The sequence below is a fragment of the Panthera pardus genome, unplaced genomic scaffold (genome assembly GCF_024362965.1).
Source record: "Panthera pardus isolate Hobbes unplaced genomic scaffold, ASM2436296v1 HiC_scaffold_3, whole genome shotgun sequence".
Lineage (NCBI taxonomy): Eukaryota > Metazoa > Chordata > Mammalia > Carnivora > Felidae > Panthera > Panthera pardus.
Window position 1 is genome coordinate 53648799 of NW_026526876.1, and position 25537 is coordinate 53674335.

Consider the following 25537-nt stretch of genomic DNA (forward strand, 5'->3'; position numbering starts at 1 on the left):
GACCACAGCTTTATTTCATAGAGAGGGGGATCAGGCAAGTGCCCTGCTCAGGAAGAGGTCATAGGATGTGGGGGAGATAAGGCAGTGCCAGATAGAAATTGCTAGACTGCAAAATGGATGGTGCTAACAGGGCCACGAAGGATGATGGACAACCAACTGGGCCACTCTGGACTGGAAGGGAGCACAGCCAGTGCAGAGCCTGGGGGTGTGGAGGAGGCAGCATTAGTGTTGGACCCCAAAGGGAGGTGGCCTCTGAAAAGTGATAGGATTTGGGCATGAAGAGGAGAAGGAAAATGCCCCCCAAGTGGAAACACTGCAGAGGCAAAGGCCTCTGAGATGTGGGACAGCCCTGGGTACCAGGGAGTGGGGATGCCCTGCTGGATGGAGGGAGGAGTGGGACAGAAGGTTAGGAAGGGGGTGGAAGACACTATCAAAACAAGTTCACGGCCATATGTGCTAGTGCTAGTGCCAGCTGAACACCACATGTTCAGGCCTGGAAGGCCTGCACCAGCCTCTAATCTCTTAAAGTTTAAAAATTCAGGGATGCTTGAAATTTCACAAAAATGACAAAAAAGTGCAAAAAGTCCCCACCAACTCAATAGTTGCAGCTGCCAGGTCGAAGAGCAAAAGCAGGCAAGCACGTGGCTGGTGACGGGGACACGTGGCACAAGAAGGCCTGTGCAGCATGGAGTGTGAGCGTGTCAGTCTCTGCCGCTCACCCTGTTCACAGAGACACAGCCTGTTCTGCTCTTTGAGGCTGAGCCATTCTCATCACCCGAGTCCCTCCCTGAATGCCCAGCCATTGACAGCCACTCCCATTGTTTCCTTTATTCTGATCTTGGAGGGAGGCAGAGCAGTAGTTATGATCCCACTTTACAGATGAGGCAACTGAGGCCCAGAGAGGAGAGCAATCCATTCAAGTCTTTCAGAGCTTATGGCTTCAAGCTGGGGGACACATCCACCCTTGAGCCCAATGCCCATGGGGTTGCTAGGCCTGCTCACCCCTGGGGCCTCTGAGGTAGGAGGTATAGCACCCCTAGAAGCTTTAGTTCTGGGGGGCTAGGGCCAGCAGCTGTTGGATCTCTGGGGTGTCCTGCTTCACAGGGGCTTTTGCAAGGAGGGCAGATGGGGGCTAGAGTTGTGGAGTCCTCAAGCTGGGCACACACCTGATCTTGGTGGCTGCCTGCAGGCTGCCTCTCAGGCCACAACGGATCTGACAAGGATGAAGAAATGGGGGAGCTCAGACTCAGGGGAGTCTGAGGAGCCACCCCAAGAAGACTCCTGCTCAGACCCCCTGGATGGAGACCCTAACTCCAGGCCAGCTCCAGCCAAACCCCACATCTTCCCCACGGCCAAGAGCCGCAGTCGGCTTTTTGGGAAATGCGACTCGGAGGAAGCTTCTCCTATGGACTGCTCTTACGAGGAAGGCCAGCTAGCCTCCTGCCCAGCCATCACCGTCAGCCCTGTTGTCATCATCCAGAAGCATGAGGATGGCCCCACCTGTGACAGGTAAGCTGCATCTGGAGCCTGAGCCCCTCCCCACCAGGAGCCCACTGGCTCTGCCAGCTGAGGCCCCAGCTATGGAGATACCATGTGTTCCTCTAGCTTATGGGCTGAAGGTCATAGAGCCAGGGAACTGGGGAGGCTTCACAAATTGTCTGGTCCAGCATCTGCACTCCTAGGAGCCTCAGGACACATGGTCATGGATGCTGGCCTGTCTGCTGATCTTAGCTGCAGGCTGATCTCTAGGTTTCCAGGCCTCAAATGCTCACCAGCCCCAAACACTTAGACTCTTAAGTTGAAAACCTCAGGGCCAGGATGCTTTTTAGAGAGCGCAGAACAGTTCCAGTGACAAGCCCAAGGGCCCTCTCACTTCCTCCAAGGCAGGTGAGGGAGGTACATGGGCCGGCTGACCTCCAGGCCAGTGTGAAGACACTTTTTCACTTAACAGGAACCGTCCAAACTGCTGCAACTCCCCGCCTTCAGCCCCCTCCGGGCTACTGCCCCCAGAGCCCCAGCTCCTGAGTAGGCAGAGAAGTGAGTGGCTTGGGTGTTGGGGGAAGCGGTGGCAGCAAAGACTTTCTAGATGGTGCCTACAGGCAGGGAGGGGACAGAGTGTGGACACATGCACCCCATCGTTCCCTGTTACATCAGTTTCCTGGACGGTCATCTAGACTGAGGGATGGGTTTTATATCATGTTTTTTCACCTTTTGGTTTGCCCTGGGATTTAGTCATACTCCCTGACAAGCTCTGGAGGCCCCAGGGCTGAAGGGAAGTCAGAGCAGGAGATGAAGGTGTTTTCTGGCCTGCAGGCAGTCTTCCCAGAACTCTGCTCCTGCTGGGTCTGAGAAGAACCTCAAGCTGTATGATCGCAGGAAGATCTTTGAAGCTGTCGCTCAGAATAACTGTGAGGAGCTGCAGAGTCTGCTGCTCTTCCTGCAGAAGAGCCAGAAGCACCTCATGGACAGCGAGTTCAAAGGTGGCCCCTGCAGGGCCGGGCTCCTGGGTCGGGCCCCAGCTGTCATGCGCTGCTCTGACCCTCACTTTGTCTTGCAGACCCAGAGACCGGGAAGACCTGTCTGCTGAAAGCCATGCTCAACCTGCACGATGGGCAGAATGATACCATTCCCCTGCTCCTGGAGATTGCCCGGCAGACGGACAGCCTGAAGGAGTTTGTCAACGCCAGTTACACAGACAGCTACTACAAGGGTGAGGAGGGGGACGGGGTTTGGCATGACTCTGTGCACAAGCACAGCTGGAGCCAGGTGGCATGCCTGGGCAAGCCTCTGAGCTTCGTACTCCCTGCACCAGCCACTGCGTTGGCATCTCCTGGTCCTGGGGGGTCCTTGCCTCCCCCACCTGCTGGACTTGTTTTTTCCTGGTGCTGAGGGTCCCATCCTCCCCTCTGTGGACTCGGTGTTCTTTGCTTCCAGAAGCCATGGCTACTCTCCCTGCTACTGTTCCTTGACCTTGGGCAGTTTTGACTATTCCAGGTCATGGTCGTCATGGTCTGGTGTTCCCTGGGGGTCTCTACTTCTGCCTCAGGGACTCTCTAGGCCCCCTTTGGGCATTCTGGCCTGCTCCCCTCTTGTATGGGGGAGTCATCTGGCATTTTCTGCCCAGGTCTTCCCCCTGCACCTATCTAAGCACCCCCACAGGACTGTGAGTACAAAGCCAACAGCACACACCCTCCACAGGCCAGACGGCCCTGCACATTGCCATTGAGAGGCGGAACATGGCACTAGTGACCCTCCTAGTGGAGAACGGGGCAGACGTCCAGGCTGCAGCCAACGGGGACTTCTTTAAGAAAACCAAAGGGCGGCCCGGCTTCTACTTTGGTAGGGAGACCATGGGGTAGACCCTTGGATTTTTGACAATTGCCAAGGGGAGGTATCGGGTGGAGAGAGAGGGATTTGGAGGCCGGGTGGTCCAGGGACCAAGCCAATCTATTCCTGAGGCCCATCATATGCCTGTGTTGGCCACAGGTGAGCTGCCCCTCTCCTTGGCTGCATGTACCAACCAGCTGGGCATCGTGAAGTTCCTGCTGCAGAACTCTTGGCAGCCAGCAGACATCAGTGCCCGGGACTCGGTGGGCAACACAGTGCTGCATGCGCTGGTGGAGGTGGCCGACAACACAGCCGACAACACTAAGTTTGTGACGAGCATGTACAACGAGATTCTGATCCTGGGGGCCAAGCTCCACCCTACACTGAAGCTGGAGGAGCTCACCAACAAGAAGGGGCTGACGCCACTGGCTCTGGCTGCCAGGAGTGGGAAGATTGGGGTAGGGGGGAGGCTTCGGGCCTGGGCAGGGAGTGTGACTTTAGATGGTGGTGTTGGAGGGACGGTCTGCCTTGCTGCATGCCTGGCATCACCATCACGCAGAGCCCTGCTACTGTGACACTAGCCTGTAGGGGTAGGGCAGGGGGCTGTTAGAGGAAGCCAGAGGAATTGTGAGATGCTGGGCAGAAGCCAGCATCACACCTGACTGTTTCTCATTTCTACGTGTGAGCAGCACTAGCCAGACACAGAGTAGGGGGGATGGGGGCTGCTAGGGCCTGGGGATAGGAGTATGTTGAGTCAAGGGTGAAATTGATGTGATCAAGTGTGATCAGCCAGGTGTGATCAGGCAATGGGTCTGATGTGGCCGCATTTGGGGTCTGAGGCAATGGGTGGGTTGATCTTGATGGTGGTCGGGAGGCTGCCTCATAGAGGTGAGGACTCTCCTAGGGCTTGGGTAGAGTCTCCAACTGAGCTGGGAAGCAGACTTATTCCTGAGGCAGAGTTGGTAGCCTGGTAGAGACACATCTTGTGGTTGGGGCTCCAGGATGGTCTCTAACAGGCTCTCATATCCCCATGGCAGGTCTTGGCCTATATTCTTCAGAGGGAGATCCAGGAGCCTGAGTGCAGGCACCTGTCCAGGAAGTTCACCGAGTGGGCCTACGGGCCTGTGCACTCCTCACTCTACGACCTGTCCTGCGTCGACACTTGCGAGAAGAACTCGGTGCTAGAAGTGATCGCCTACAGCAGCAGTGACACCCCTGTGAGTGGGCCGGGGTGGGACTCAGCCAGGGTGGGCTTCTTGTCTCACTGCACCCCCAGCCTCCACTCCAGCCCCTCGATCCAGCTCTGCCTGTCTTCTCATCACTGAAAACCTGCTGCGTGGGGTCTAGGCCCAGAAGCTTCATCTCCCCATTTGTTCCCACTGAATGTTTTCCTTCATCATACAGTGTACAATGATATTCCCATAAAAGCGTAAATATTTCAGATATACACAGACAAAAACAACCTTCTTTTTATACCATATAAAAACATGTAGCTTTATTTTGTTTATATAAATGGGATCAAACTATGCAAAATGTAAAACAACCAGTTTTTTTACTTACTGGTGTATCTTGTAGATAATTTTATATCAGAGTAGGTATGGATCTGCTTCATTAAAAAAAAACCCCGCAGTGTTCTGTAGGAGGGCTGGGGAAAATGCCCATTGGAGGACATTTGAGTTATATCCAGTTTTCCGCTCTTACAGTACTGCGGGCCACTTAGCATGGGTTTGAGAATGTTTCTAGGATGCCTGGAAATGGAATTGCTAAATCAAAAAGTATGTATGTTTTAGTATTTTAATAGCTACATCCAAGTTGTCCTCCACAGACTCCATCAGTGCATTTGCCCCCACCAGTGGGAAAATCTGCCCATGCCCTTGCCACCCTGGGTATTATCAGTCTTTTCTCAAAAACTGGTTTAAGTTCTTGGGGCCTGAAATGCTATCTTATTGATGTCTTAATTCTCATTTTCTTGGCTAATATGAGGTGAATAATTTTCTCATATATTTACCTGGCCATTCATATTTCCTTGGTAGATTTCCTATTCATTGTCCTTGGCCATCTCTTCTGCTGAACTGTTTGCCCCATTCCTCTTTGTTTCTAGGTTCTCTTAGTATGGAGTGAATCCATCCTTTCTCTATTGCATATATTGCAAATATTTTATTTTCTTCGTCTGCCTCTTGTAACTTCAGTCAATGCATCGTTTGCTTATGAAAGGTTTTTAGTTTGAGAGCCAAATTAGTCTTTTTCTTTTATAACTTCTGTGACTTTTATCTTGCTTTGTAAGTCCTTTTCCACTATAAGGTTATACAATATCCTTCAATATTTTTGTTTAGCTCCTTTGTAGGTATTTTACGTTTGTCTCTTTAATTTGTCTAGAATTTATTTTTGTGTAGGGGTGAGGTAGGCATCTTACTTAATTATTTTGTTTCCACATGAGGGTCCCAGGGCCACTAAATGAAAAGCCTGTCCTACCCCCACTGCTTTGAAAGGCTACTTTCCCTGTCTGTTCTTTCTAAGGTATACCTGCCCCCGAGGCAGCCCCAGGGGCTAGACTGGAGTTTGTGCTGGTGAGGAGGCTACCACAGTATCTTAGAGGGCAGAGGCTGTGTTTACAGGGGCAAAGTCTAGTGGGGGAGAGAGGTCTAGACTGTTTTGCTGTGCCCCGCCAGCCTTCACCTGGGCTGCCATGCTGGATCAGGGCATTGGATTCAGAATCCCGAATGGAGTGTCCCCAGAGAGCTGGCTCATGTAGGAAACAGCTTCAAAAAGGCTGAGGTGTTTGGCCTAGAGAGGAGAGGGCTCTGGGGCCACGCTGCCATTTTCATGTCTTGGAAGGCTCTCTCAGGCAGAAATGCAATACTGGGGTCCCTGAGTGCAGAACTGGGACAACTGGTGGAAAGCAGAGAAGTAAGACCAACTTTACTCCAGAGAATTGATCTTCCTGACAGTTAGCATTTCTCCCCAGGCTGCTCGAGGCAGCGAGGAGCTTCCCATCCCAAAGGCACTGAAGAAAACATTGAACCGGGACCTTACTGGGGGAGCGAGAGCTTGGGCTGGGGGTTGGGTCGATGACCTGCAAAAGAGGATGATTTTGGCTTGTCCATCTTAGGAATATACTGGAACTTCAACAGAGATCTCTTGGATATGAGACTTTGTCATTCCTGGCTGGGGAGTGAGCCTCACCTCTCTCTGCTCCCCTTAGAATCGCCACGACATGCTTTTGGTGGAACCGCTGAACCGACTCCTGCAGGACAAGTGGGACAGATTTGTCAAGCGCATCTTCTACTTCAACTTCTTCGTCTACTGCTTGTATATGATCATCTTCACCACAGCAGCCTACTACAGGCCTGTGGATGGCTTGGTGCGGCCTGAGGCTTGGGGACTGGGGAGAGGGATGGGCATTTCTAGAAGACCCCCGAGACCCAGGCCCAGGCCAGGCCCTGGACTCCTTCCCAGCTCACTGGAGACATGGAAGGATCAGCCGGAGCTCCTCATGTCCCTGTACACAACCCTCCATGTCTCAGGCTGTCCTGGCAACACTCCCTCCCCCTTCTCAGTCCTTCCTGTGGTCTCCTGGTTCTGTGAGGCTGAGTGTGTGGTCTATGAGGTCCCTGATGGCTGAGGAGGGGCAACGGGTTAGAAAAGATGCAGGAACTAGGGCTCTAGAAGCAGCTCTTCCCTCGGTTGGCTGTCTGTAGGGTCATGAGTTGGCGTGAGCCCTGAGCCTATTGCCATCCCACTGGCCTGCCCACTTTTGTTCATTCACTCGCTCATTGTTTGTTCCCTGGACATCTACTTTTGAGCATTTCTTCTGTGCTAGGCCCTGGGCCATCCATCAAATCGGCTTGAGACCAGACTTCTTCCTCTACCAAGAGCCATGGACTCCTTTGAGTTACTAAACTGAATCCTTTCCATTCAATACGCAAGCACTTAATTTGCTGCCTTTGTTTCCAGGGTGCCTTGCTTATAAATGTGATTTAAAACCCCACTTCCTAGTTAGGTGAAACCTGACTTCTATCCACCTAGTAAGGCCATTTAACCATTTCATTTTATGAGAAAAGAGAAATGTGCTAATAAGACAAGCTAGTGAGGCAGTGTTTATCAAACATCAATGGCAAGCAGAAAGGAAACCCACCCCAGGAATGTATCTGAGACACAAGGATGACACACACGTGTGTGGAACATCTCACCTCCCACCATCCAGGGGAAACCCCAACAGTCATGGGACACCAGGGGTTCACCATGGGCTGTGGGAGCAGCAGGAAGCATATGGCATTAGCGTCTATGAGTGTCTCCACCTATGCCATCTACCTCCTCCCATAGGTGCTCCTGGCTGGACAGTATCTGGGAAGGAGCACAGCACTGTAAGGATGCTCTGCTTGGCACCTAAAAGATGCCACTTTGGGAATCAGCTCCCACAGAAGGGCCTCCTTGCAGGTGTCCCCAATAATGCACTGTCTTTAATGATGCCTCTCTCCTGATGGAGGCTGGGCCTCTTGGGCAGCCCAGCTCTTTTTTTTTTTTTTTAATGTTTATTTATTTTTGACATAAAGTGAGTGTGTGAGTGGGGGAGGGGCAGAGAGAGAAGGAGACAGAGGATCTGAAGCAGACTCTGCTGACAGCAGAGAGCTGGATGTGGGGCTTGAACTCATGAACCGTGATGTCATGACCTGAGCCAAAGCCGGACACTTAACCAACTGAGCCACCCACATGCCCCCAGGGGTGGGCTCTTAATCACAGGGCTTGGTAAATGCTTGTTGAGTGAATGAATGAGTGAATTGAGTCACTAACTTCTCTGCACCTTGCAGCCTCCCTATAAGCTGAAACACACTGTTGGGGACTATTTCCGAGTCACTGGCGAGATTCTTTCTGTATCAGGAGGAGTCTACTTTTTTTTCCGAGGGGTAAGCATTCCTTCCCACACTGTGAGTTTCCATTATCACCAAAACAAAAAGCCAAGAGACTCACTCATTGCTCACTCATTCTTGACTTCAGGGGAGAGATGCCCAGGTGAAGATGAGGCATTCGTGCCCAGTGGGTTTCCGCAGACTCAGGACAGTTCGAAGTGTTCGAAGACAGATAGTCAGGACTTTCCACCGGACATACAGTTGACCCTTGAACACTGCAGGGGTTAGGAGCACCAACTTCTCACACAATTGAAAGTCTGCTTATAACATTTGACTGCCCCCAAATTTAACTACCAGTAGCCTACTGTTGATTGGAAGCCTTACTGATAACATAAACAGTCAATTAACACATATTTTGTATGATACATGTATTGCACACTATATTCTTACCATAAAGTAAGAGAAAATAAGAAAATCATAAGGAAGAGAAAATACATTTACAGTACTGTACTGTATTTATATAAAAAACTGCATATAAGTGGACCCTCACAGCTCAAAGCTATGTTGTTCAAGGGTCAACTGTAATGTTTAATTATGAAGTAGAGTGGAAGTCTCTTAAGTGACAGGATCATGACTGGTGGTTATTTAATTAAAACCATCTGTTAAAGCTCAAAACAATGAAAGAAATCTACACATATACTGGAATCATTTTATTTTGCCTGAAAACTCATACATGTACATTCCTTGGCTGTTTTTCTAATATATGAACAGTCTCTTTTCTTTGAAATTGGAACCACTGTTACATATACAAGTAATTGGAGATTATGGTGATTTTCCCCCTTAACATTTTTTTTATTAAAATTTTTTTTTAATGTTTTATTTTCTGAGAGAGAGAGATAGAGAGACAGAATGTGAGCAGGGGAGGGACAGAGAACAGGGGAGACACAGAATTCAAAGCAGTCTCCTGTCAGCACAGAGCCCGATGCAGGGCTTGAACCCATGAACTGTGAGATCATGACCTGAGCTGCAGTTGGATGCTCAACCAACTGAGCCACCCAGGCGCCCCTCCCTTAATCTTTTTGATCTAAGCTACACCTGATTTTTTTTTTTTTTTTTAGTGACTTACCTTTAAGGAATCTTTCCAAATCATTGGATGCTGTCTTCACAGAAACAACTGTCTTTTTATTTTTGTACTCATATTTTATATTATAATAAGATACAAAGCCACAGTAACAAGTGCAGTCTTGATGACAAGGATTAACTGTGGGAGGGAGCAAAGTGTGTGGGTATCCTGGAGAGGGTCTCCTAGCCACCAGCCCTCACTGTGGGCATCAGTCAGAATGTTTTCAGGGAGTAGACAGCACTGGCTAATCTGGTGACTTAGTGCAGTGGAGGCTGCTTAAAGAATTTTTACTATAATGCATAGTTCTTGAAGAAAACTAGGGGAAAATGCACAAATTAGAAAGAAGAAAAGAAATTGCTCAATCTCATCATTCAAACACAGCAATTAATAATATTTTGGTGCTTTTCCTTCCTGTCTTTATTTCTACCTAGAGTCGTAATTCCACTCTCTATTTTTAACAGTCTCTCCTGACTGAGTCACATAATGTTACCCTGTGAACCTGACCCTCGATGTTCTACCCTTTTCAGAACCTCTGCTTTGATGCATTTGTTCCATCGTCGGCCATTTAGGAGCATTGCAAGTACACTCACCATTTCACCTTTCCTGGCTTCTTACTCTGTCTGTTTGTTTGCAGATTCAATATTTCCTGCAGAGGCGGCCGTCTCTGAAGACCTTGTTTGTGGACAGCTACAGTGAGATGCTTTTGTAAGTGTTGCTTTGACTCTTATGACTTGATAGCAGATGGTATCTTTTGGCCCAGTCCTAAAGTTATAGCCATCAGTTCTCACCCATCCTCTCACCTATGCTAAGCCTGGAACATAGTAGGACCTCACAAATGTGTTGAATGAATGACAGAAGGCCCTCAATACATGTGTGGATGAATACTGAATCTCTACTCTGTGTCATATACGCACCAGGTGCTAGGAAATGACATACATGGGCTCATGTGGCTTATAGTCTGAGTTACAGTCTGAATACCCTTGGTCACTTTTTTTCATGCGTTTGTCCAACCATCTGGTAGTTACTGAGTTGGCATTGGAATACTGAGATGAAATAGATATGACTCCTGTCTTCAAGGAGTTTCCGATCCTTGGGGTAGTGTTTCTCAACCTTGGTACCATGGACATTTTGGACTGGGTGATTCTTTGCTATGGGGGCTGTCCTATGCATTGTAGAATGTTTAGCAGCATCCCGGGCCTCTACCTGCTAGCTGCCAATAGCACTCTCTCTGTCCCCCATTCTTGATGACCAAAAATGTATCTAGATATTGCCAAATGTCCCCGACTTGGGGAGGCACAAAGTCACCCAAGACTGAGAATCATTGCTTTAGGGGGAGACAGATAAGCAAAAACCATAGTTATAGAACAACATGGATGTCACCAGGACCCTCCTTCCTTCACAAAATAAGCTGGAACCTTACGAAATTTCCTTGGAGGACCCAGGATACACAAAGGGGGCTTTCAGATGGGGATGGGTTCTCCTGGGATTTATACTAAGGACTTAACTCTGATCCCCAAATTTCCTTCATTCCTGAGGCCTCTCTATTCCTGGCAAATGAAAGGAGTTGATTTCTTATCCTATTGTAGCTAGCTTGTCCCATGTGTTTACCATAATCTTCAGATACTTGCACTTTAACTCCAAAGGGCTGGGTCTATAGGGTTAGTGCAATGCTGGTTTGCTTTACTAAGAGAAACAATGTTCTCCTACATAGCATTGTGCCAATAAACTTGATTCTATTCCTAGGAGGACTTACTGCAGGCAGGTTAGAAATAGATTTTATTTTACTTTTTCAAAGCTACTCATGCCCATGGGTAAACATTGAAGAGAACTAAAACGCTTACAGCCAGTATATGAATTCCTCATCTTAAACCTTCCCATCTTGTAATTCTCCTTCCCAGGGACAATCACTTTTCATTCTTGCAGCTCTTTCTTCTGATGTTTTCTCACCTGGTGGATGAGGATTTAGCATCCTTTTACTTCCTTCCTCTCTGCTTCTGCTCCTCTAGCCTCCCAATATAGTTTGAAGTAATTTTTGTTTTAGTTGGTATTGAGTAATTTATGTTATGTCTCTACAAGTAGTATTCACAGTTGAGCTTCATAATATACTGTACTTCTTTTTTTGTTTGTTTCTCCTAAAATTTGTAATTATCTTGTTGTTACTTGTTTAGTTTTCTTTGTACCTGTTGTTAACTTGTCCCACACATCTCAAAGCCTCTCAGTAAAATTTTTCTCAAAGTCAATCACATAAATTATATGATTGGAATCCCTGCTCCTAGTTTTTTCCTTGAGAGATCTCCTCCTAGAGTGCTGTCCTCTCTTTCTTACTGGGCTGGTTGCTCTCTGGGCCTGCTGCTTAGCCATCATCCTGGGACTCCTCTTTGTTGCCATCTTTGGGATGCTCACTGCTTTCATTCTGGGCTAGACTTCCTGTCTCTTTCTTGGTTTTCCTCCTTTATCCTCCTTCAGTATTGTCATTTGGTGAAAAGGATTGTCTCCTGGTGAAGGGCACAGTGATGACAACTTTTATTGTGTCTGGTTCTTGAGTCTCATTCTCCCACATGTGCACCCGAGGTGTCATCCCTTCACTAGCACCTTAGAGGTCCCTTTCACTTCTCTCCTGATTTGGATCTCTTATTTTCTGAACCCCAAGTCTTCCTTTTTACTGATTCACTCCCTTTTTGAGGGAAAAACATCCTCAGCTAAAGAAAAAAGGCACATAGTAGGGAAGGGGGGAGTAAAATTTATTTGAAATCTGGCATGCCTGAGAATATTTCTACTATACCTTCACATTTTATTGATATCTTGATTGGGTATAAAAAATTTTTTAAAAATTGAAGATATTTCTCCATTGTTTCCCTGCTTCCAGTATTATAGATGACAAGTCCAAAACTATTCTGATTCTGGATCCTCTTAATACCTGGTTTGGTTTTTCTCTTTGTAAATCTGTGGTATCTTCTGTTTGTTTCTAGTGTTCTGAAACTTAATGATATGTCTTGATTGGATTTGTTTTTATCCAATGTTCTGGGCACTTGGTGGGCTCTTTCAATCTGGAAATTTATGTCCTTTATTTTGGGGATATTTTCTTGAATTATTTCTTATGATATGTATATTGAACCTCCTGACTTAGTCCTGAACCAGTTCTTATATCTTCTCACTTGTGTTCTCTTTATCTTTGGCTATTCTTTCTGGGAAGTTCAAATCAACTTTAATTTCTACCCCTTCTATTGAGTTTATTACTTTTGATACCACATTTTAATTTCTGTGTGTTCCTTATCTATAGCACTCTATTCTTGTTTCATTGATGCAATATCTTCTTTTATCTCTCTAAGACTATTGAAATAAAATTTTAAAATAAAATAAATTTTCTTCTTTTTGCATAGGCTTTATTTTCTCTAAGTTGTTGTTTCCCATTTTCTTGTTTTGCTCTATCTTTCATATTAGAAGATACCTGGGAATTTTTTGTTTTCTGGAAATTTTTTATATCTGCTCATGAGTAAGAGTGGAGGACTGAAAAGCTTGCTGGGAGCTCTTAATGTATGAATGGGGCTTATCAATTTTGAGCTTCACTATAAACTAGTCTAGGTTAAGCTATTTATTGGCAAACATCCAAAGTTAGTCGATTGCATCTTTTCAGTCTTCTGCCTGGAGGAAAGAAGTCTGGCTGCTAGCTTTCTGAGAACTGAGTGGAGAAGAGGGCTTTCTGTAATCTGTATTATATAAAAATCACATAATCTGCTTTTGGTAAAATACCAATGCTTTCACTGTTGTTTGATGAAAGTGGGTCCAAAGATCCTCTCCTTTGTCTTCTTCAGAGACAAAACCTCCACTCTTCCTTATTTTAGGTCTCTTCATCTCCTTTCTGGAGGTCTCTAACCCTTTTGAGGCTCCTTGGTTAAAAGAGCCGATTCTCAGCTTTCCCCAGTACAGATTTGGATTTGGGTCTGCTAAGTCAGTTTCTGTTTGTCTGCTGCTTCCCAAATGCATATGTGGGGGCTCCATTTGCCACCCAAGGTAACTCTTTACCTATTTCAACTGGTGTCAGTTCTTATTTTCGCCAAGGTTCTGAAAATACAGAGGAATAGTTTTCCTTCGCAGCAGAATTCCAATTGATGAGCCAGTTTATTGACATCAGTTTTCAGTAGACTCACATCATCACAGTGGTGTTTTTTTGCTTGGTTCTTTCACAGAAATGGGAAGTGAGGTTGTCAGCGTGGTCGACAGTATAAATGTAACTGGGGGTACTTTCGAGAGGAGGCTATGATGAACAAGGAGACCTGGGGTGAATATGTAAAGAAAGGACCACTGGGCAGACTCTGTCATAGGATCATCAGATTTACTACACCTTATCCATGGATCCTACTTGGGCAGCCCCCACCAGACCAAGTTGCTGAGGAACATCTTTCCTGGCTCTCCTCCTGAGTTTGATGGTATGGCCAGCAGACTCCACCTGTGATTTTTCAGGAGAGCATGGCCTGTACCTCCTCACTGCTAAAGCAATGTTTCCCAGACTTTTTTCATTATTGCCTTTTTAGACATTTTTTCCTAATTGCCCCTCCCATGAAATCTAATACCACAAATATACTGTAGAGTTGTCCATGCAATGTATTTCTATTTGTGCTTTCTACAAAAAGAGAGTAAGATTTTGTACTCCCATAACCAACTTTTTCCCCCTTGGGGATGCTATTACTCCTACTGAGAATCACGGGCTAAAGGAGACAGGACAGTCAACCCTAGCTCCCGCAACAGCCTGTTGTCTGTGCTTCTGAGGGGGTGCCAGGCCTCCTGGGTGCTCTTAGACAGAGCTTCCTATCCCTCCACCCTCAGCTTTGTGCAGTCACTGTTCATGCTGGGGACCGTGGTGCTGTACTTCTGCCACCACAAGGAGTACGTGGCCTCCATGGTGTTCTCCCTGGCCATAGGCTGGACCAACATGCTCTACTACACCCGCGGCTTCCAGCAGATGGGCATCTATGCTGTTATGATTGAGAAGGTGGGTGCCAGCATCCAAGCAGGTTATCCGTAGTACCTGTTTACCTCATGGGTATGTGGGACATGGTCTACAAACTCTGTCCATCCTCTGTAATGTCTGGAGAGGTGCTGGTTTAGTTCAGCACCCACTTTCCCAGATAATTCCTCAAGATTCAGGCCATCTGGTCTTGACCTGGGTTTGGGGGCTCCCCTGAAACTTGACCCCCTACATACCAGGCCCTGCTCTCCCACCAGAACAAAGGCCATGGTGGGAGAAGCTGTGGATGACTTCCTTATGACACTGGAGCTGAAAACCACCAAACCAGACCCTTCTGCATGTTCTCCAGTTCTACTTAGGCTCAAGATTAATCCCAGGCTGACATAGTCGTGACATTTCCCTTGGCCGGCCTGGGGACTGGACTTGGTTCTGACAAGCCTGCTCTCTCCTGCAGATGATCCTGAGAGACCTGTGTCGCTTCATGTTTGTCTACCTTGTTTTCTTGTTCGGGTTTTCCACAGGTAATGGGCTTGGTCAGGGCTGGTGGCGGGCAGAGCTCCGGCTACCCTCAGCTTCCTGAGGTCTCTGCAGGGGCTGGGTGGGGAGAGGCCCACTGGGGTGTGTATCTGCAGGTGACAGAGTGGATGGATAAAGAACGCACAGAAATGAGCAGGAGAACCTGGAAATGTGATTCATAAAATATTGTAAACAATTTTAGAGGTATGAAGTGCTGCTTGCCTACAGTATAGCTGCATTTTGGCTTAGTTTTCATTTTATTTTTATTTTATTTATTTATTTATTTAGGGTTTTTTTAGTTTTTTTAAGTTTTTATTTTGATATTATTTCAGATTTTCAGAAAAATTGCAAGAATAGTACAAATAACTTTTCTGTACATATTACCCACAATCCCCAAATTTTATCACATTTTAAAATCACTTTCCCTTCTACACACACACACCACACTTAAAAAAAAAGAGTAAGCTACAGACATGATCAACCCTTTACCACTGGATAAAGCCTGCATTTCCTAAAAACAAGGATATTTTCTTACATAAACAATGTATAATGATCAGAATAAGGAAATAAACATCAATACAGTACTATTAACTAATCTACCAGCCTTATTCAGATTTCACCAATTGTCCTAATAATGTCTTTTGTAGAAATAAAAATCCCAGATCATGCATTATATTCAGTTGTCATGCCTCTTTAGTTTCCTTTAATCTGGAGTGCTTCCTCAATCTTTCCTTGTTTTTTTGACCTCAGCATTTTTAATGAGTAAAGGCTAGTTTTTACAATGTCTCTCAATTTGGGTTTGTCTGATGTTTCCTCAAAATTAGATCCAGGTGTGCATTTTTGGTCAGACTATGGAGGAAGTAATGTGTGTCTTCCTCAGTGCATTGTATCAGGGCTTCCGTAACGTTTGTTTAGCCCTTGTCTGGTGGTGTTAACTTTAATTACTTGGTTTTGATGGGTGTGATAAGTAATTTGTGAGGAGATGTTTTGAGACTAGGTAAATATCCTGTTTCTCATCACACTTTCAACCGGTAATTTTAGCATCCACTGATGATTCTCACCTGAATCACTTAATCCTAATGGTTGTCAAATGATGATTTTCTAACCCTGTCATTCCTTCTACATTTATTCACTGGCATTCTATTATAGGGAAGAGCTTTCCATTCTCTTACACTCATTTATTATTTATGTCAGTGTGGCCTCACAGATTCTTTTCTGTTTTTGTTTCATTTTTCGTGGAATCTCACTTTGTTAAATGGGTTATAATCTTACTGTCACCATCTTGATGCTGAGATTGTCTGAGAAATCATCTTTGGGAGCCTCTTCAAGCTGGCTCCTGTGCCCTTCTGACACATCCACAGAATTTCTGGGCACCTGGCTCTGCTTTGATCCTCGTCTGAGTTCTGCAATTACATGGTTCACATGTATACCCTCTCCTTCCCCCTCCCCACAGCCTGTTTTGGAATCTCTGTCTTGGAGTTATGGACAGCTTTTACTAGGAGCTTTGATTGATAGGGATGCGTGTGAGCTCTGGCACCCTGTGTGAAGGTCCTGGTCTATCAGTACCCACAGGAAGGGATTTGGCCAAATGGGTTAATGGATACTGGATGTGCAGTAACCATGGGCACAACAACTACAGAAGCTCTCAGGCTCCAGACTACATTTTGCAAAGAAAAGTGTAGAATGCAGCAAGAGACCATTCTGCTCTGAGCTGCTTAGTCTCCATCATTCTGGAATGTGCTGGCTTTGGGGCACCTTCTAAGGGGGACAGGAAGACAAGGGTGACTGAGAAGCTGGGTGTGGATCCAGGACTGATACGTAAAGTTAGACAGGTTGTGCACTGTACAAAGGCAGCTAGATTCACATTGTATATGTACATTTGCATATTTTTTAAAACATTTTTTTTCCCCTAGCAGATGATGATAAAGTTCTTACTGTAACAAAACAGTATACAGTTGACCCCTGAACAAAATGGGAGCTAGGGGCACCAATTCCCTGCATAGTCAAAAATCTGCAAATAACTTTTGACTTCCCCAAAACTTAACTACTAATAGCCTACTGTTGACCAGAAGCCTTACCACATATCTTGTATATGTATTATATACTGTATTCTTATAATAAAGTAAGCTAGAGAAAAGAAAATGTTATCAAGGAAATCATACAGAAAATACATTTACAACTATGCTGAATTTATCAGAAAAAAACCTGTGTATAAGTGGACTCTTGCGGTTCAAACCTATGTTGTTCAATGGTCAACTGTACTATGACGGTTTGCTGATAGTTCTGAAGAAGAGGGTTTTTTTTTCTTTTTTAATTCACACAAAAGTGCCATATGGCGAGCAGCATTCTTACTGCAGACACATCCTGGGAGATGGGGCGTGTCTGTTGGGGGGGGTCTGTCTTGGCTTCCATCCAGTTGCACCTGTCCCTGCCCCTGCCCTGTAGCGGTGGTGACACTGATTGAGGATGGGAAGAATAATTCTGTGCCGGCTGAGTCCACATTGCACAGGTGGCGAGGGCCTGGCTGTCGGCCACCCGACAGCTCCTACAACAGCCTCTACTCCACGTGTCTGGAGCTCTTCAAGTTCACCATTGGTATGGGCGACCTGGAGTTCACCGAGAACTATGACTTCAAGGCTGTCTTCATCATCTTGCTGCTGGCCTACGTGATTCTCACCTATATCCTCCTGCTCAACATGCTCATCGCCCTCATGGGTGAGACCGTCAACAAGATCGCGCAGGAGAGCAAAAACATCTGGAAGCTACAGGTGGGTTGGTGGGTGGGGTGTGCACAGCAGGAGGGCACTGGCTGTTCTGTCGCTGCTTAACACAGCGGGGGTGTATGAGCCCCTGCAGGGTTTGAGGAAGGGCAGAGAGCCCAGCCAGGCCTGGGGGATCAAGCAGAAGCATCTCTCCCAGTTGACTCCTTTCTGGCCCCTCCTTCAGGGTTTCCCTGCTACGCATCACCAGCTGGTATTCACAGACACTGTGTTTACTGTGACTGGGCAGTGCCCAGGAGAAGGAAACGGAAGGCTCAGCCCCATGGGATGCCCACCTCACAAGAGCTTGGTCTAGGGTGGGCCCCAGACACCAGACTTGGGGGGGAGCAGCTAAAATGGGGTTGATCCTGACAGCTACGTTTTTGAGCCACCTGGTTCTTAATCTGCCTTCCCACCTAATAATAAAAGCATCGTTCTAATTATTAAGTAGCATTGACTCTATACCAGGTACTGTTCTAAGTGTTTTATATGCTCTCAGTTAATCCTCACAGCAATGCTGTCAAGTGGCTACAATTACTATCTCCATTTTTGTATAAAGGCACTGAGGCATTGAGCACTTAGGCATCTGTGTCCAAGGTAACTACGATCTTCCTCAACTTATAGTGGAATTACGTCCCAATAAACCCACTGTAATTTGAAAATGCATTTATTACACCTAACCTACTGAACGTCACAGCTTAGCCCAGCCTACCTTAAATGTGCTTAGAACACTTAACATTAGCCTACCGTCGGGCAAAATCATCTAACACAAAACCTATTTTATAATAAAGTGTTGGCTATCTCATGAAATTTGTTGACTACTATAATAAAAGTGAGAAACAGAATGGTTGTATGGGTACAGAGTGATTGTAAGTGTACTGGTTGTTAGCCCCTGTGATCCCATTGCTGACCGGGAACTCCCAGCATCACAAGAGAGGATTGTATCATTTATTGCTAGCCTGGGAAAAGATGCACGCTCAAAACTCCAAGTATGGCTTCTACTGAATGCACACTGCTTTTGCACCATCATAAAGTTGAAGATCATTAAGTTGAACCATCATAAGTTGGGGACTGTCTGTAGTAAGTAGCAGTTAGGATTCAAGTCAAGCTGTCTCATCTTGAGGCCCTGTTCTTTACTACACTATCTGCCCCTCTGTGAGTAGGGAAGTCTGGGGTGAGACACTCTACATCACTCATGGGAGGCCCTGCCCTAACCCCAACCTGGCAGGCACCTCAGTGCCTGAGCAGGTCCGGGCCGGATGCGCTGAGCTTGGAGTGTGCACCTGTTGGGCTATGGAAACAAGCCTGGTATGGAAGGCACTAGAGGTCCAGCTTGGGGGCACTGGGGCTGGGAGAAACTCTGGAGAGGTTGGTCTTGGAAGCTAGCCCCTGGACAAGCCTCTGCCCTTCAGCCCTTTGTGTCTTCCCACAGAGAGCCATCACCATCCTGGACACGGAGAAGAGCTTCCTTAAGTGTATGAGGAAGGCCTTCCGCTCAGGCAAGCTGTTGCAAGTGGGGTACACACCTGATGGCAAGGATGACTACAGGTGGTGTTTCAGGTAATGTTCAGGCAGGAATCAAACTTAGGGAGCTCAAGGGCTTAGCTAGATATCAGGGATCCACCCAGAGCCAGCTATGGGCACAGAGGCCATTCTAGGGCTTTGTGGGCATAGGGGACTCACTGCAGCCAGCTGTGGATACAGAAGCCTTCCTCAGGGCCTCTTGGGACCAGTCATGTGCATAGGGGACTCTCCCAAGGCCATCTGTAGTTAGGTAAAGGGCTATCCCAAGGCTGAGCTGTGAGCATAGGAGACCTACTGGAAAATGAGGTGTCCAAAAGGGGTCATCCAATGATCAGAGTCAGAACCAGGAATCCAATATTTAAAGTCCTTGGGCCCCATGATATGGTCAGAGAATACAGCTTTGGGGGTGGTGTCCAAAACGCAGGCCCTTTGCAGCCTTCCCCTTACCGGCTATGTCTCCCTATCCTGCTCTATGGGCTTCTTGGGATTGGCCTGTGGCACCAAGCCCTCAACCGGGAAGATAGGCATGGCTTTTAGGCCATCAGCTCCCAACTCCCTTGTCTCCTTGCCCTGCAGGGTGGATGAGGTCAACTGGACCACCTGGAACACCAATGTGGGCATCATCAATGAAGACCCGGGCAACTGTGAGGGCATCAAGCGCACCCTGAGCTTCTCTCTGCGCTCAGGCAGAGGTGAGGTGTGAGGGAAGGGTGCTGTAGCACAGAGGTGGCCTGATGATGGGCAGGTGAAGCCTTGGGGTTCCTTGTTCCTTGGAGGCCTTCTTCGCCCCGCAACCTGAGCCCCTTCGGCTCAGGTCTGATCTCACTGTTTGTGAGTTTGAGCTCAGAGCCTGGAGCCCACTTCAGATTCTGTGTCTCCCTCCTCTCTCTCTGTCACCCTCTCCTGTTCACACTGTCTCTCTCTCTCTCTCTCTCTCTCTCTCAAAAGTAAATAAACATTTTAAAAAAAAAAGAATGAAGCAAACCTAGTTTTTATTGAACACATTTTGAGTTATAACTACAATTTTGCACTAACTCTTTGTTTTTAGATTTTAGAAAATTGCGGTAAAATATACGTAACACAAAAGTTACCATTTTTAAGTGTTCAATTCATTGGTGTTAATTACATCCACAATTTGTGCAGACTTCACCACTATTTCCAAAACCTTTTCATTATTTCAAACAGAAACTCTTTACCTATTGAACAATTACTCCTATTTTTCCCTCTGTCTCTATTCTACTTTCTGTCTCAGTAATATTCCATTGTATGTATATACCATGTTTTATTTATCCACTCATCTGTTGATTGACATTAGGATCGTTTCCACATTTTTGGCTATTGTGAATAATGCTGTGAACATTGGTGTCCAAGATTCTGTTTGACTCCCTGCCTTCAATTCTTTTGGAATTAAACTGCTGGGTCATATGGTAATTCTGTGTTTAGCTTTTTAAGGAATGCCAAACTATGTTCTATAGCAGCTGCATTATTGTACATTCCCACCAGCAATACATGAGGGTTCCACATCCTCACCAACACTTGCTATTTTCTGGGTTTTTGTGGTGGTGTATTGGTTGTCCTCGCCACTTAATGGATGTGAAGTAGTCAAAATGTCCATTTCATTCTCATGTTTGAAGACTATCTTCATTGAATAAAGAATTCTGGGTTAACAGATATTTTTCCTCTTTTTTTAAAAAAGTTTTTTCCAACACTATTTTTCTCCACTGATCTCCATTGTTTCTGATGGAAAGTAGCTCATTATTTGCATTACTATATGTAATATGCCTTTTTTTCTCTGGCTGTTTTCAAAATATTCTCTTCATCTTTGGTTTTCAGCAGTTTGACTAAGACGTGCTCAGGTTTGGTTTCCTTTGGTTTTATCCTGTTTGGTGTTTGCCTGAGATTCTTCAATCTGTATGTCAGTGTTTCATCAAATTGGGAAACCATATATATTTTGCTTCACTCTCCCTGTCTTCTTTTTTGGGGACCCCAGTTGCATGTATTTTTGATTACTTGACATTACCCCATAGGTTTCTGAGATTTTGGTCATGTTTCCTTAATTTTTTCTGTTTCTCAAATTTGATAAGTTTTATTGATCTTTCTTCAAGTTTACTGATACTATACTCAGCCATCTCCAAACCGCTATTAAGCTCATCCAGTGACTATTACATTTCAAGTATTGTGCTATTGGTTTTTAAATTTCTATTTGGTTATTTTTTTTTTTGTAGTTTTCATTTCTTTTCTGAGATTCTCTAGTGTCCTCTCATCAAGACCATATTTTCCTTTGTTTTTTTTTTTTTTGAACATACTCATAATAGCTGATTTAAGTTATCTGCCTGCTAAATCCAACATCTGGGCCATCTTGGAGTCAGTTTCTATTGACTGCTTTTTCTTCCCCCTTACTGTGAGTCACATTTCCTTGTTTCTTTGCATGTCTAGTGACTTTTAATTGTATACTGGGAATTATGGATAATATGTTGTAGAGACTCTGGGTTGAATTTTTTTTTAACAATTTTTTTTAATGTTTATTTTTGACAGAGAAAGAGAGAGAGAGAGAGAGAGAGAGAGAGAGAGAGAGAGACATGAGTGGGGGAGGGGCAGAGAGAGAGGGAGACACAGAATCTGAAGCAGGCTCCAGGCTCTGAGCTGTCAGCACAGAGCCCGATGTGGGGCTCGAACTCACAAACCGTGAGATCATGACCTAGGCCGAAGTTGGACGCTCGACCGACTGAGCCATACAGGTGCCCCGAATTTTTGTTTTAATTGGCAGTTCAATTATTGATGATGAATCACCCTGAACTTGTATACACTTAATTTTAAACTTTATTATGGTAGATATGTGAAATGCCAAGTTATTTGCCAATCCCATAAAACTTGTGGGACTCAACCTCCCAACTGTTTCCCCTGAGGATCTTGTCAGGGCTTAGTTTTAGACTTTGTTAGGGTGGGTGGGTCTTGAGTAGACCTTACTCTAAGGCATGTAGAGTAAATAGGGTATTTCTGGTATTTTAGCTTGATCCTCATAGTAGGAAAAAAAAAAAGTGTTAATGTGGTGGTCTCTCCACTCAGTACTGCTCAGCTTCTAGTGTTTCTGTCCCACTTTCAGCCCCATAGTGACCACTGCCTAGTGAGCCTTATGTGGTCTCACACTGTGCAGGTATGATCCAGCAACCCATCCCAGAGACTTCTGGACCTCCACCCCTACAGCTCCCTTCTTCCTCTTCTCCTGCACCCTGTCCCACAGATTCTAGCTGCTTTGGCTGCTCCAAACCCTGATCTCTTCTTCCTTAGCTCAGAGGCACTGCCATACTCTGTTTGGACTCCTGTGTGCTGCACCATGGTCAGAGAAATTGTCCCTAAGCAAAGTATCAGCGCAATCATGGGGCTCACTTTGTCAGTTTCACTTCTCTCAGCAATCACAGTTTCCAGTCTGTGTCCTATGTCTGGAAACATTTATTGCAAGTATTTTATCCTGTTTTATGGTTGTTTACAGCAGAGTGGCTAGCCTAGTACTAGACACTCCATCAGAGCTGGAAGTAGAAATCTATTTTAACAAGAGGCTTACTTTGGAAAACTACTTAAGGGCGTAATCAGTTTTCCCAAGAGCCTCCTGCAATCCCGTAATTTTCCCACGAATTTCACTGGAAGCACTTCCTGTGTCATGCCATAATACTTATTGATTATCTCTTCAATTGTTACCTGGTCTAACTTTTCAAAGATGGCTTTGTCTGTAATTTGAGCAGGTGTCCGACATCACTCCTATTGATTTTGTGAAACCCCACATCTTTAAGAGACTTGGTGTTTCACTTTGCAGTTGATTTACATTGTGTTTGCATGACATTGTTGGCTGCTTCTAACATTACACATTCACTGAGATATTATATTGGCTAAGTGGCAGGGACACACTTATTCATTCATGTTACTTGGGGTTGGGGCCAGAGATGGTTAGAGGTTCCCTGATTTTACATTTATAATTAATTAGTGAATATTTCCTGAGGATTTTGCTTTCCTGTACAACCTTGTAACATGGACACTTTAGTAATGAATAGTCATATAATTCAGATAACAAGGAACTCTCCCACCCACAAAGTGTGTTGTGATTGGGAAGGGGTAAAGGAATGTATAAGAGAAAGGCCAGGGAAGAAAAGTGGTTAGTAGCTGAGCACTAAGGAGGGCACTAGGGAGGGCATGTGTGGGAGTCTTGGCATTAGGACTGTGGGAAGTGGGCACTGGGAGCCCCTGCCTCCTTTGAGAGCCTTTGAGCTGGAGCTGGGCCAAGCAGTCTGTGAGGCCAACCAGAAGATTGTGTCTCAATGAGACCTGGCCTGTATCCCCATGAACCCAGCTTCTATGCCTGCGTTCCCCAAGGGATCATCCTTCAGGAGTTGATGCTTGGTATTAGATTGTGTTTGGGGGCAGGCCAGTGTCAGCCTGCAGGCCTGGGGTAAATACTGAGACCTGGAGACTTCAGCTGGAGTGGTCATGATGGACCAGCCTCCCATATTCCTGACACCTTTGACATTAGCAAAGGAGCCTGAATTGTGACCTAAGAGTGGGAGGTATAAATTTAGGCTGATTTTCCAGAGAGATTAGACCCAGGGTGGCCAACCAGAGGCCTTGGCTGACCAGGGCTCTGGCAGTGGGAGGAGAACATGTACAGCTTTCCCTCTTCACTGTCATTTTGCCTAGGTGGCTGGGAACCTGGAGATGGCTATGGGGGAAACAACTGGACCCCCTTCGGGAGCTTCCTGCCCATATATGAGAGCCCCATTTAAGGCCTGGTATCATCATGGTTTCCTGGGCACTATTCCCAATTTGCTGTGCCCTGGTGGGGCCCGGTCCCCAAATCCTGATTCTTTGGCTGGTGTCCATCACCCTATAGCTGATGTGATGTGGAGCCACCATGGGGCAGGTCCCAGTGTTGCTCTGTGGAGACCTGGTCTCCCTCCCATGTGGGCAGGGGGGAAGTGGAAGCTGGGAAAGGCAAGCAATGGGCTCTCATGAGGCCCCTGCAAGTCAGGTTAACCTGAAGGAAGAGAATTTAGGAAGTGCCAGAGAAGATGAGGCTCCTTAAGCGGGTAAGGAAAGAGGCAATGGCATGTATCCATGTGTCTCAGGAAGCACCGAAATGTCTGGGTCTCCTTTCATCTGGAGATTGGTAAGGCCAACAAATAAGTGTTTATTGCTGCTTGCAGCATCCAAGGCAGTAATGATGTTTTACCCTTCAGTTTCAGGAAGAAACTGGAAGAATTTTGCCCTGGTTCCCCTCTTAAGAGACACAAGTACAAGAGAAAGGCACCCTGGCCAGCCGGAGGAGGTTCATCTGAGGCACTTTGCAGGTTCCCTCAAGCCAGAAGATGCTGAGGTCGTCAAGGATCCTGCTGCTTTAGGGGAGAAATGAGTGACCCCTACAGGGTTCTCTTAACACTATTGGGCCTCAGGATATGCCACTGCTGCCATACGGCACTCTCAGCAGCCTGGCCTGGTCTGTGCCTGCCTCGGCACTTTCCTCGCCTGCCCTGGACAAGCTGTGTGAAGCATTGTTGGATGCCTGGGAAGAGATAGCCATCCAACCCTCACTGTCCCCAAGTGAGTCTCCTAAAAGGAAAGGATTTTGCTCGCTCTCTGTCTCTCTCTTTTTTTTTTTTTTTTACAGACTTTGTTAAGTATCATGAATGATGTATCTTTATGTGGACGTATGTGATGCCCCTATTTTATTTTATTTTCTATCACTAGGACTAAAAGTGAATGAGGCCCAGGAAAACACCTCTTAGAACATGTCCTTCAATGTAAAATGCCGAAGCTGTTCTCAGTATTGGGTTTAATACCTTCCTTGAACAAAGTGGTCTGGGGGTGATGTCGTTTATTCCTCAGAGAAGGTGGGGGAGGCTGGCCCTATTCCCAGCTCTGGTGGAATCAGGTTTTTCCAGAGTGACTTCCTCCTTCTGTGTGATCCATCACAGTTCCAAAAATTTTAGCTCTATTGCTGTTCAGATGAAAGTATGGAACCCTGTCTCAAAAGCATGTGGCAAGAGTTTTTTAATGATCTTCTATTTGTTGTGACCATCGTCCTGCTCCCCTGCAGTGGTATGTATCTCCACCTCCATCCATCCTGTTGTCCATCAAATACATAAGTAAGTAAGCAAGTAAATAAATAAATAGGTAAATATCATATCAACTGTGAACTTTGTGCCAGTCACTGGGCTAGCATAGCGAGTTGGCTCTGTGGTCTGTGTGTGTGTGTGTGTGTGTGTGTGTGCATACTACCGAGGCTGGGACAGTTAGTAAGGTTACACAGTCAACAAAGAGCATTGCCTGGGTCTGACCCCAGGCAGTGTGACTCCAAAGCCTGGAACTTGCCTGCGGTGCCAGGCAACCTGGCTGAGAAGGTGCTGGGGCATGCCAGTCCATCCCTGGGGAAGGGAGACGTGCTTCCTCTTGTGGGCCTGAGACCCCTCGCTTTATCTGTAAGCCTTTC

At 46.2% G+C, this 25537-nt stretch overlaps 1 protein-coding gene across 7 annotated transcripts in view; it reads left to right on the forward strand.

Moving 5' to 3' along the window:
* The window catches only part of TRPV1 (transient receptor potential cation channel subfamily V member 1), a 37216-nt gene extending 11985 nt beyond the window's left edge, over positions 1 to 25231 (forward strand). For 3 of the 7 annotated variants that reach the window (XM_019429525.2, XM_019429524.2, XM_053892325.1), the window contains 15 exons: positions 1105 to 1509; positions 2314 to 2480; positions 2558 to 2710; positions 3199 to 3339; positions 3487 to 3785; positions 4365 to 4544; positions 6530 to 6688; positions 8136 to 8231; positions 9932 to 10002; positions 14122 to 14287; positions 14718 to 14784; positions 17225 to 17547; positions 18971 to 19098; positions 19639 to 19754; positions 24288 to 25231. In XM_019429525.2, the coding sequence (XP_019285070.1) occupies positions 1223 to 1509; positions 2314 to 2480; positions 2558 to 2710; positions 3199 to 3339; positions 3487 to 3785; positions 4365 to 4544; positions 6530 to 6688; positions 8136 to 8231; positions 9932 to 10002; positions 14122 to 14287; positions 14718 to 14784; positions 17225 to 17547; positions 18971 to 19098; positions 19639 to 19754; positions 24288 to 24460 (2526 nt within the window). In that variant the 5' untranslated portion in view covers positions 1105 to 1222 and the 3' untranslated portion in view covers positions 24461 to 25231. The remainder of the gene's footprint in view (positions 1 to 1104; positions 1510 to 2313; positions 2481 to 2557; positions 2711 to 3198; positions 3340 to 3486; positions 3786 to 4364; positions 4545 to 6529; positions 6689 to 8135; positions 8232 to 9931; positions 10003 to 14121; positions 14288 to 14717; positions 14785 to 17224; positions 17548 to 18970; positions 19099 to 19638; positions 19755 to 24287) is intronic. The other 4 variants (XM_019429523.2, XM_019429528.2, XM_019429527.2 and 1 more) reach the window with 4 other exon arrangements.
* Positions 25232 to 25537: the final 306 nt, after the last annotated feature.